General features: G+C 48.8%; 2 protein-coding genes across 6 annotated transcripts in view; one reads left to right on the forward strand and one right to left on the reverse strand.

Moving 5' to 3' along the window:
* rassf4a (Ras association domain family member 4a) overlaps positions 1 to 12,276 on the reverse strand; it is a 305,015-nt gene that overhangs the window by 233,540 nt on the left and 59,199 nt on the right. The gene's annotated exons all lie outside the window — the stretch shown is intronic.
* The window catches only part of LOC144480287 (growth-regulated alpha protein-like), a 28,934-nt gene continuing 23,261 nt past the window's right edge, over positions 6,604 to 12,276 (forward strand). The window contains exons 1-3 of the mRNA XM_078199633.1: positions 6,604 to 6,975; positions 9,622 to 9,716; positions 9,890 to 10,013. Coding sequence (XP_078055759.1) covers positions 9,644 to 9,716; positions 9,890 to 10,013 — 197 coding nt within the window. The 5' untranslated portion in view covers positions 6,604 to 6,975; positions 9,622 to 9,643. The remainder of the gene's footprint in view (positions 6,976 to 9,621; positions 9,717 to 9,889; positions 10,014 to 12,276) is intronic.

The raw sequence follows: 12,276 nt of genomic DNA on the forward strand, positions 1-12,276 counted from the left end.
TGGCAGCCACTCCATCTGACGAAGGAGCAGTGCTCCGAAAGCTTCTGGTATTTGCTACCAAATAAACCTGTTGGACTTTAACCTGGTGTTGTGAGACTTCTTACTGAGCCTCTCAGTGCCAGACCGGGGGCAGTGCTTGAGGCATGCCTGGACATGCCTTTCCCGTTCTGTCTGGGTGCAGCAGCATCAGGCTCCCCTGTGAAGGGGCCCTCCCCCGACAGTTGTGACCTGGATGAATGGCGGCACGGAGGCACAGTGGTTAGCACTGCTGCCTCACAGCGTCAAGGATCCGGGTTCAATTCCCAGCTTGGGTCACCGTCTGTGCGGAGTCTGCACATTCTCCCCGTGTCTGCGTGGGTTTCCTCCGGATGCTCCGGTTTCCTCCCGCAGTCCGAAAGACGCGCTGGTTAGGTGGATTGACCGTGCTAAATTCTCCCTCAGTGTACCCGAATGGGCGCCGGAGTGTGGAGACGAGGGGATTTTCACAGTAACTTCATTGTGTTAATGTAAGCCTACTTGTGACACTAATAAATAAACTTTAATGTTAAAAGGTTGAAGTTCCTCATGTTGAAGCGCCCCCTGTCTAAATTACCTTCTATTGCAACCTACTGCTGTTTCCAAGCAAGGCTCTGATTTGTCCACCCTCAACTGGACAGCAAGCTGGCCATTCATCAGCCGCTCTGGTGAAGGAGCAATTGTTTCCCACACATTCCGGGCTTCCTCACCCCCTTTCAGCCTGACTCTTTGTTTTTGGAGGAGGGGGGGGGGGGGGCGTTGGGTGGGGGCTGGTTTCTGAGGCCTGGAGGGAAACGAATGCCCCTGATAGAACATAGAACATTACAGCGCAGTACAGGCCCTTCGGCCCTCGATGTTGCGCCGACCTGTGAAACCAATCTAAAGCCCCTCTAATCTACACTATTCCAATATCATCCATATGTTTATCCAATAACCATTTGAATGCTCTTAGTGTTGACGAGTCCACTGCTGCTGCAGGCAGGGCATTCCGTGCCCTTGCTACTCTCTGAGTGAAGAACTCACCTCTGACATCTGTCCTATATCTCTCACCCCTCAATTTAAAGCTATGTCCACTCATGCTAACTATCACCATCCGAGGAAAAAGGCTCTCACTATCCACCCGATCTAATCCTCTGATCATCTTGTATGCCTCTATTAAATCACCTCTTAACCTTCTTCTCTCTAACAAAAACAACCTCAAGTCCGTCAGCCTTTCCTCATACGATTTTCCCACCATACCAGGCAACATCCTGGTAAATCTCCTCTGCACCCTTTCCAACGCTCCCACATCTTTCCTATAATACGGCGACCAGAACTGTACGCAATACTCCAAATGCGGCCGCACCAGAGTTTTGTACAGTTGCAGCATGACCTCATGGCTCCGAAACTCAATCCCTCTACCAATAAAAGCTAACACACCGTACGACTTCTTAACAACCCTATCAACCTGGGTGCCAACTTTCAGGGATCTATGCACATGGACACCCCGATCCCTCTGTTCATCCACACTTCCAAGTATCTTTCCATTAGCCCAGTACTCTGTATTCCTGTTACTCCTTCCAAAGTGAATCACCTGATTTCCAAGGGTCAACATTCTCTTGCATGCAGAGTGCACTCTTACTGTTACTTTTGTGCTTCATTTTTCTTGCCCTCTTTTTCCGACTATGTCCCCTGTGCAGAAGAAGCCAGGAACTGCGGATGAATCCCTCCTCCCCCGCAAATCGATGTTTAATAACTTACACTACTGACTCCGGCCAATGTCACCACAAATTCTTTGAAAAACAGGGCAATAAAACATGCAGTAAATGATAAGAATTAACACATTCTTGGCCTATATGATCTATAGAAAATCTCAGCAGAGGAACAGGCCATGCGGGCCATCAAGTCTGTTCCAATGTTTTCTCCAGATGGGCAATCTACTTTCATCCCACTCATAGAAATCATAGATACCCTACAGTGCAGAAGGAGGCCATTCGGCCCATCGAGTCTGCACCGACCGCAATCCCACCCTACCCCCACATATTTAGCCGCTTATCCCTCTAATCTACGCATCTCAGGACTCTAAGGGGCAATTTTTAACCGGGCCAATCAACCTAACCCGCACATCTTTGGACTGTGGGAGGAAACCGGAGCACCCGGAGGAAACCCACGCAGACACGAGGAGAATGTGCAAACTCCACACAGACAGTGACCCGAGCCGGGAATCGAACTCGGGACCCTGGAGCTGTGAAGCAGCAGTGCTAACCACTGCGCTACCGTGCCGCCCTCAAGAAGCTGTATCTCCTAATATAGCTCGGTTCAAGGGTCGTCATGCCAACCTCAAATGGTTTAACATATGAAGGTGAATCGGTACCTTGAAACGCAGCCTTTTGATTGTCTAAATCAACAGCGCATGCTGAAATACAGGTGGGAATTTTACTGCCCCGCCCGCCACGGGAATCGGAGCAGGCGAGGGGCGAACAACGGAAGGTCTGTTGACCTCGGGCGGGATTTTATGGCTTTGGGACGAGCGAGGCTGTAAATTCCCACCCATAAAATTCCAGAATTTGCAGAGAGAGAGAGAGAGAGAGCACACCTTTTCAAACGGACTGCGAGCTGAAAAAATTGCTGACAGGAAATTTTACTGACATCGAACACAAGAAATAGAAGCAGGAGTGGGCCATTCGGCCCTTCAATCCTGCCCCGCCATTCAATGCGATCACGGCTGGTCTTAGAATCTTAGAAATCTTAGAAACCCTGCAGCACAGAGAAAGGCCATTCGGCCCATCGAGTCTGCACCAACCACAATCCCACCCAGGCCCTAACCCCATATCCACCCACTAATCCCTCTAACCTACGCATCCCAGGACACTAAGGGCAATTTTAGCATGGCCAATCAACCTAACCCGCACATCTTTGGACTGTGGGAGGAAACCGGAGCACCCGGAGGAAACCCACGCAGACATGGGGAGAATGTGCAAACGCCACACAGACAGTGACCCAAGACGGGAATCGAACCCTGGTCTATGCCGGCCTCAGCTCCTTCTCTGTGCCATTTCCCCACTGCCCTCTATTCCTCGATCTATCAAATACTTATCCACCTCCATTTTAAATACTTCTAATGATCCCACTTCCCACCACCCTTTGGGGCAGAGAATTGCAGAGATTCCCCACCCTCTGCGGGTAGAAATTTCTACGCACCTCAGTTTTAAATGAGTGGCCCTTTATCTTGTGGCCATGTCCCCGTGTTCGAGACTCTCCCATTAGAGAAGACACCTCACCATCTACACTGTCGAGCCCCCTCCAGATCTCATATGTTTGAATAAGGTCACCCCTCACCCTTCTAAACTCCAAGGAATATCCATCAAATCCACACCGCAATGGCATGGGCTTTAATTTAGCCGAATGTTGTCGAAAAGCAGCACCCCATTCAATTCATCGTTATCGCATGGTGATCAATCCTCCTTTGTATCTAGAAGCCCCAATTTTGTAGCCTCACCAAAGATGAAGCTGCACTGGCCCATTTCCAAATGCATGAGCACATAGAGCTCAGGGCGAGGCTGTCCCTGATCAAAGCCTTGGGTTGGGTCCTGTGGCATGATAATAGAGTGGAAACATTTTCATCTTTGAAAAGATCACGGGGCTGATATGATGTGACTTGACCTGACACCCACAAGTATCACACACGTCTCAATGCACTCAAGGAAACTTTGCCATCCCATAAAACCTGCATGTCCTTTTTGGCTGATACCTTGTTCCAATGAAGGCATTATCCCCTGCAGATAATAAGATAACGAAGGCATTAACCCCTGCCAACCCAATGACCGTCACTAGCCTAACACCTCTGTGCGTGGCTGAGTGTCCCCTGGAGTGTTCCGGAGGATGAGGTCCTCAGGTGCGGCACGGCGGTGAGCACTGCTGCCTCACAGCGCCAGGGATCTGGGTTCGATTCCCAGCTCAGGTCACTGTCTGTGTGGAGTCTGCACGTTCTCCCCGTGTCTGTGTGGGTTTCCTCCGGGTGCTCCAGTTTCCTCCCACAGTCCGGAAGACGTGCTGGTTAGGTGCATTGGCCGTGCTAAATTCTCCCTCAGTGTACCTGAACAAGAGCCAGACTGTGGCGATGAGGGATTTTCACAGTAACTTCAGCATTGCCAATCACTCCAGCCCTGTCCCAATGTTTCATTTTAATATAAGTTGAGGAATAACGATTGAAACTACATTGCAAAATTTTGCACTGCACCATTTACAGAACCTGACACACGGGCATGATCTGACTGGCTCGCTGCACTGGTCGATCCGCACAGAGAGCTGGTAAGATTGTGGGCAGAGTAAAACAATCAGGTTTGCGCCCGTTTTTGTGCCGCACACAGAGTTACCAGCACTGCATTGCCGCAGGGATCGACTTTGCGCCCAAAAAGGAGGCCGCCCCAAGGCGCCTGCGCAATGGCGCCCCAAGGCGCCCGCGCAATGGCGCCCCAAGGCGCCTGCGCAATGGCGCCCCAAGGCGCCTGCGCAATGGCGCCCCAAGGCGCCTGCGCAATGGCGCCCCAAGGCGCCTGCGCAATGGCGCCCCAAGGCGCCTGCGCAATGGCGCCCCAAGGCGCCCGCGCAATGGCGCCCCAAGGCGCCTGCGCAATGGCGCCCCAAGCATTCTGAAAGCAGCTTCATTGGCGACCTTAGGCTCTGCCCCCCACCAAACTGGCGAGAATCGCACATCTTCCCAAAAAAATGACAGACGGTCATGAGATTTCATTATCAAACTCACCCAAAGATCAGGTCTGAAATTCTCCTGTTTCCTCGCTCGTTCGGCATTTAGAATTATTTTTGTAAGATTGCTCCCTAAAATATTAACGCTTCCAAAATAAGTGGGTTTGGATCTGGGATGGGTAGGACCTTGAAATTTAATGAAGTCAACCCCAACTTCCAATTTGACCAGAAGTGGAACAGGATGTAGGGGGTGGGGGGGGGGGGGGGGATTCGGTGAGGTGATGTCCAAACAGACTGTCCCCAGGGGTGGGCTAGCGGCCTCAGATTTGGTCTGCCTTTCAGCTTTAGCCGCGGTTGGCCAAGATCCACGGGCTTTGGCCTCCCGACCTGCCCCGAGGCAGCGGCCACCTCCAGGGTCATCCCTGCCCCACAGGCCGGTCAATCAAATCCCAGTTACTGGGCGGGGAATCTGCTGGGACAAAAAGATACACGCAAAAGAGAGACAGAGGGAACCCCGGACCTCTGGGATTGCCCACCACAATTCTTCAACTTGTCAGTGAGAACACCCAACTCGAGAAGTGTCAGGGCATTGAGTTCAGAGACTAAAGTCTAGAAACTCCACAATGTTTTTAACAATTAAAAAAGGTTAAAGTTTTGCACCTTTTGGCATGTATACTGGTGTACCCTTTTCATCCCCGTTTACAGTTTCTCATTTCAAGATTACTCTGTTTTTATAACATCTTTCATTGCCTCACCAATTACATTCTTTTTCACCCTCCAGATTCCTGCCACTGAACACACAACCTTTTCCTTTTCCTCTCTTGCTCTTTTGCGTTCATACTGTTTATGGACATAACTTTGCATTTCGGTATTTGACCAAACAAGGACTTATTCCCGAAATATTAACCTGGGTGGCACAGTGGTTAGCGCTGCTGCCTCACAGCGCCAGGGACCCGGGTTCGATTCCCGGCTTGGGTCACTGTCTGTGCAGACTCCACACATTCTCCCTGTGTCTGCGTGGGTTTCCTCCGGGTGCTCCAGTTTCTTCCCACAGTCCAAAGACGTGCCGGCTAGGTGCATTGGCCACATGTTAAATTCTCCCTCAGTAGGCCCAAACAGGCACCAGAGTGTGGCGACCAGGGGATTTTCAAGTAACTTCATTGCAGTGTTAATATAAGCCTACTTGCGACACTAATAAATAAACTTTAAAAGCTACCCGGACCCAGGTGTGTACACCACGAGGGAACCAGATCGCAGAATGCTGTGGCCCCCTGCTTTGTGAAAGAGAGGTGGCGATTCAGCACTCCTCTGTCCGAGTGCCAACCCCATGGTAGTGACCGTTACAACCAAAGCATCTCTGGAGACATTGTCTGCATTCGCAAACCTCTTTTTAAGAAGGAAAGTATCGGTGGTGCAGAAGGGTTAAAGGAACAAATAAAAAAAAGATGCAAACTAATTAACGAATAGTGCAAATAGCACAAACAACACCTTTTAAGAAGTCTTAATCAGATGAGCTCCAGTGTGCCCAGTTTCTATGGCCATCATTCTATGGCCAAAAGACGTGCTGGTTAGGTGCATTGGCCATGCTAAATTCTCCGTCAGTGTACCCGAACAGGCGCCGGAGTGTGGCAACTAGGGATTTTCACAGTAACTTCATTGCAGTGTTAATGTAAGCCTACTTGTGACACTAATAAATAAACTTTAAACTTAAGCTTTATGTAATTTTTCTCTTTACAAAATGCTGTGCATTTGTTGCATTTCCAAGTCATTATTTCATTGCAGTGATTTTTATTTGAAAAGACAGTTTCCTGACTTCTTAAAAGTGAAACCACATGGCTGTTTGCGGACTGGGAAATTCCGCAAAATTAACAATAAAGAGAGGAGCCTGGGCCCCGCCGCTTCGAGTGGGATTTACACAATCCCAGTACTTTGTAAATGCTGCAAGCTGTCGTGGTGAACTCCACAATGTTTTCTGCAACAGAAAAGCTCACTAACTCCCTGTGGGAGGGCAGTGAACGTTTGGATGGGTGACAAAGCTCGTCAATTTTCGTTTTTCAGTCCGAATCTGGCAGCAGGCCATGCTTCAGATAATCGTAATTTCAAAGAAACCATGTGATTACCCACCCACTATATTCAGCTGCCCATCAAGCATAAGTAAGTAGAAGCATTTGAGGAGCTCAGAATCAACCTCTCTCTCTCTGTGCTATCACTTCAACTCCTGTGACTGGGGACCTGACGCCTTCCTGCAGTTCTCAAACTTCTCCCTCCAGACAGGTCTGCACCACTTACATTTGAATGTATAAAACTGTTAAGCTGGAGATATTTGCACTGTTGTTCAAAAATAGTTGTGATACGTTTTTGCCACTTAACACGATGCATTACTGGCAAAACTAAAGCTACAAGCACACAGCGTCAAACTTTAATTTCCCGAATCAGTGTTCGGTTTTGTCTGTGTGTGGGGTCTCTTACTTGCGTCTGCTGCAATACTTTTCTTAAGTGGTGTAATAATTAAATTCACCCAAGTGTCACTCGTGATTCGGGCAAATTACTGGGGATGCTGGAATCTGAAACAAGAGCAGAAAAGGTCAGCAGGTCCAACAGCATCTGTGGAGAGAGAATCGAGCCAACGTCTCGAGTCAGAGCTCCCCCTGACTCAAGATGCTGGCTCTACCCTCTCTCTCTCTCTCTCTCCACGGACGCTGTCAGACCTGCTGAGATTTTCCAGCATTTTCTGTTTTCTTTATTTCACCCATGATTCTGTTCATCCAAGTCGTTTTGAATTTGCTGCAGCAGCTTACTTTAGTTTCGAGTCAGGGTGACCCTTCGTCAGAGCTCTGACTCGAAATGCTAGCTCTCTTCTCTCTCCACAGAGGTTGTCAGACCTGCTGAGATTTCCTGCCTGTGTTTCAGATTCCAGCATCTGCTGCAGCACCTTTCAGGCTGTGTGCAAGACCCGATGAACGGTACATGAACTGTTCATAGAATTTCATCAGACCCAGATGTTGCAATAGATGACTCAAAGTTTTCTTGGAGTTAACGATCTTGCAAGCCATGTTATATTTGTATGAGGAACTTAAGGATCTCTTTATCTACAAAACTGAGACCAACAGCAATCACAGCTTTAACCGTTCTGTCCCATTGCCACCCTGACCTCTCTTGACCCCACCAATAAGTTTACCTCTAACTTGGATGTTTCTGCAACCTCCCTTCTACCTTTCCCTCAGGTTCGTCACTTTCTCCAGATCCGCCCACCTGCTCCCCCGACTCACCTGCACCCCCCAACCTCTCACCCACTATCTCTCCCCAGCCCGTTGACATCCAATCAACAACCTTTCCAATTGCTCAACACTCATTTTTAACCTGTTGTCAACTCTCCAATCCGCAAAACTCTCAAGCCCAGCTCCGCTGTCCTATCAACATACAACTTTAATTTGCATAACAAATTTAACGTTGAAAGGTACGTCACAAGAGGCGCGAGGGAAACAAACGTTCTTGCACGGGGCGGCACGGTGGTTAGCATCGCTGCCTCGCAGCGTCAGGGACCCGGGTTCAATTCCAGCCTTGGCTGGCTGTCTAGAGTTTGCACGTTCTCCCCCGTGTCTGCGTGGGTTTCCTCCGGTTGCTCTGGTTTACTCCCACAGTCCAAAGATGTGCAGGTTGGGTGGATTGGCCGTGCTAAATTGCCCCTTTTTGTCTCAAGATGTGCAGGTTATGGGGGGGATTAGTCATGATCAGTGCGCAGGGTTATGGGGATTGGGTGGGGGTCTAGGTAGACTGCTCTTTAGGAGAGTCGGTGCAGGCTTGATGTGCCGAATAGCATAGGCAGTGTGTTTCCTCCAATGGTTTTTTTGCCTGACCTCCATGGTTGCTTTGGGCATGACCTACAACTTCCCCTCCTCCTTATCTATTTTCTGCTTCTCAGTGTCATCCATTGACACAGGACCAGCGTCCATGTGTATGTTAATGGAACCCAACTTCATCCCTCTGACACCACCCTTAACTCCAAGGACGCTGTTTCACTGATTTGATTATTTGCACAACATCATGTCTTGGAGTCAGAACCTGGCTCAATGGTGGCCATCCTGTTCAATTCAAGCCAGAAACCTGCCTTAGACACCAATCCTGCTCCACTCCTGCCAGCCTCACCCAGCTTCAGGGTACCATTCAGGCTTCAAATGAAACATGTGCTCTATCCTTAAGCTTCCTTCCATCTGTTCACTCTCACTGAATCCTGATTCCCTACCTTACCAAAGTACATTTGACGCCACAATCAAATCAGCCATGACCTGATCAAATGGCGGAGCAGGCGCGAGGGGCCGAATGGCCTTTTCCTGCTCCTAATTCTCATGTTTGTGGGTAACGCCATATCCCTCCAGCCACTCCACCATTGGTGGCAGGACCCTTAGTCATCATGTCCATGAATTCAGGATCTCTCTTCCTGATTCCCTCACATCACCTCCTCTCTCCCGCCCCACCCCCCTTTACCGAAGGCTCCACAAAACCAACCTTCTGCCCCCCTCACCCCCAACTGTGCGACGTGTTTTCCAGCAGAGAGGTGGCCTGCCATTGCCCGACGGCAGGATCTTCCAGTCCTGCCGATGTGCACGGGGTTTTCCATGACCCCCATCAGCTCCCGGGAGATCCAGACCGCCGTGCGCCTCCTGCTGCCCAGGGAACTGGCCAAGCTCGCCAGGCCGGAGGGGACAAAAGCGGTGACCAAGTACACCAGCTCCAAGCGAGACCGTGCCATGTACTGAAAAACACACCCTCTGCAAGACCCCGCCGGTGGGAAGGTCTGGAAAACTCTGTCCATGTCTCTTTAAATTCCGCTCTTACTTGCTGTCGTGTTTTATCCTTTGGCATTAGTCTGCTTGGAAGGTTTGTATGATTTAAGTACATGTTCAAATTTGTTTTCTTCAGCCAGATAAACATCTGCAGAACAATGAACACCAGACTTCAGATTACAGCTCCTATTACAACATTCTTTCTCCTTCAACACCTCTTTGTGAATGAGCGTGAGTACTGAAACTCAAACTTTTATTTTTGTTGACGATGGCTTCTTTGAATTTCTAAACAATCCTAACTTGATTGAGATGTAATCTACAGTAAATGACCTGAGCTTTTGTTCTACACCAATTGTGAAATTCTTCTCATTTCTTTTGCCTCCTCCTCCCCCCCATCCCCCCAGTTGAGACAGCAGCTTTGCCGCTGAGATGTCAGTGTTTCCAATTTGTGGATAAAGTGCATCCCAAAATAATCAAAAGCTTTCAGATACTTCCAAAATCAGCTCACTGCAGCAGAACTGAAATTATGTAAGTATTGCATGTCTTAGTCATTGCTTGCAAGCTAATACTATCCAAACCAAAAATGAGTTTTCCAAAATAAATGTTGAACCAACTTTCTCCCCCACATCCCGGGTCATCTCTGGTGCATTGTCCTGTTGCAGTTGCTCAGGCGGTCATTATTCTCATGGCAGTTAGTAATGGTTACCGATGGGCGGCACAGTGGTTAGCACCGCTGCCTCACAGCGCCAGGGACCCGGTTCGATTCCCGGCTTGGGTCACTGGCTGTGCGGAGTCTGCACCTTCCCCCCGTGTCTGTGTGGGTTTCCTCCGGGTGCTCCGGTTTCCTCCCACAGTCCGAAAGACGTGCTGGTTAGGTGCATTGGCCGTGCTAAATTCTCCCTCAGTGTACCCGAACAGGAGCTGGAGTGTGGTGACTAGGGGATTTTCACAGAAACATCATTGCAGTGTTAACGTAAACCTACTTGTGATACTGATAAATAAATTAGCTTAGCTAATAAATTAGCTTTATTTAAGTACCAAGTCCCATCAGAGTCGAGCCTGAACATTTCTTCACCTGGCATCTATATGTGCAGACTTATAATCAGGCTTGCAAGAGAATGATTAGTAAAGGCAACCCTCACAAAACCAGGGGTTCCCAATTAAAATGGAATGCCCGCATCACTGCCTCTGCGATTGCCGCATTGATCAGTGATTGAACCTTCCTGGCGCGACATCGAATATCCATTCACTGGATAAATCTGCTGAACAGCCTGTTCCGAAAGCTAGTGGCTTTTGCTACCAAATAAACCTGTTGGACTTTAACCTGGTGTTGTTAGACTTCTTACTGTGTTTACCCCAGTCCCAACGCCGGCATCTCCACATCATAAATCTGCTGAGCCATCAGGGAGGATCTTGGGAGAATTATCTTCTGAAAGCTCTTTGCTCTACACCAGGGGTTCACACTCATAACGGCCATGCCGGTGTGAGGCCCAGAAACTTGCTGATTAGTCGTTAGCACTGCTGCCTCACAGCACTGCACAGAGTTAGTGCAGTCTCTATGGGCTAAGTGGCCTCCCTCTGCATTGTAGGGATTCTATTCTATGATTCTATTCTCTGATTAAGAAACCACGTGGTTTTAGTGGAGAATCCGATGAAGTAATTGTTTGAAAAATGCAGCAAAATACATGAAGATATTTAGTCATTCTATTTTCCTTGTGTTAACTGCAAGGGAAACTTGCTTTGTGTACCTCTGTTCAGTAACTCATTTTGTTTCTCTCCATGCTGGCACCATTTTGACACAGTCAGAAGTTTAACAACACCAGGTTAAAGTCCAACAGGTTTATTTGGTAGCAAATGCCGGCATCTCCACATCATGACTACCATTTTGACATGCCATACAACTTTTGTCTAACATAACTACTGCTAATATCCCCACACAGGCAGTGCTGAATGTCGCAATGTCCGGCTTGCATGTTTCCATGTGATTGATATGCACGATGCAACTCTGCTTTGAATCATTGAGCCAAAAGCAGTATCAATTTGGATAAGCCATGTGAGACCAAGTAGCGGAGATAGCTGGGCTTCCCAATGGCTGCACTTGTGAGCGCACCAGAGTTGTTACAATTTGAAAAGGGATTCCACACTCATTTAGGCCTTTGTTTTACTGTTGGTAACAAACTGATCTTCAGAAACAATAAGAGTTACCCAGGTAACCCAGGGGCCCGGTTCGATCCCAGCCTTGCGTGACCGTCTGTGTGCAGTCTGCACCTTCTCTGCGTGGGTTTCCTCCGGGCGTTCCGGTTTCCTCCCACAGTCCAAAGATGTGCAGTTTAGGTGGAATGGCCATTCTAAGTTGCCCATTAGTGTCCCAAGATGTGTAGATTAGATGGATTAACCACGGTACACTGTGTGGTTTGGAGGGGATGGGGCGAGGGAGAGGGCCTGCGTAACATACTCTGTCAGAGCGTTGGTGCAGACTCAATGGGCTGAATGGCCTCCTTCCGCACTGTTGGAATTCTGTGACTTCGTACCTCTCGCATGACATTGGGTGCACATGTGAAAAGGTTCTCTTCCTGTCTTACCGAGGTAACTCTTATTGTTTCTGATGATCAGTTTGTTACCAACACTAAAACTCACAAATGCAGCCATTGGGAAGCCCAGCTATCTCCGCTACTTGGTCTCACATGGCTTATCCAAATTGGTACTGCTTTTGGCTCAATGATTCAAAGCAGAGTTGCATCGTGCATATCAATCACATGGAAACATGCAAGCCGGACATTGCGACATTCAG

The sequence above is a fragment of the Mustelus asterias genome, chromosome 28 (assembly GCF_964213995.1).
Source record: "Mustelus asterias chromosome 28, sMusAst1.hap1.1, whole genome shotgun sequence".
Taxonomy (NCBI): domain Eukaryota; kingdom Metazoa; phylum Chordata; class Chondrichthyes; order Carcharhiniformes; family Triakidae; genus Mustelus; species Mustelus asterias.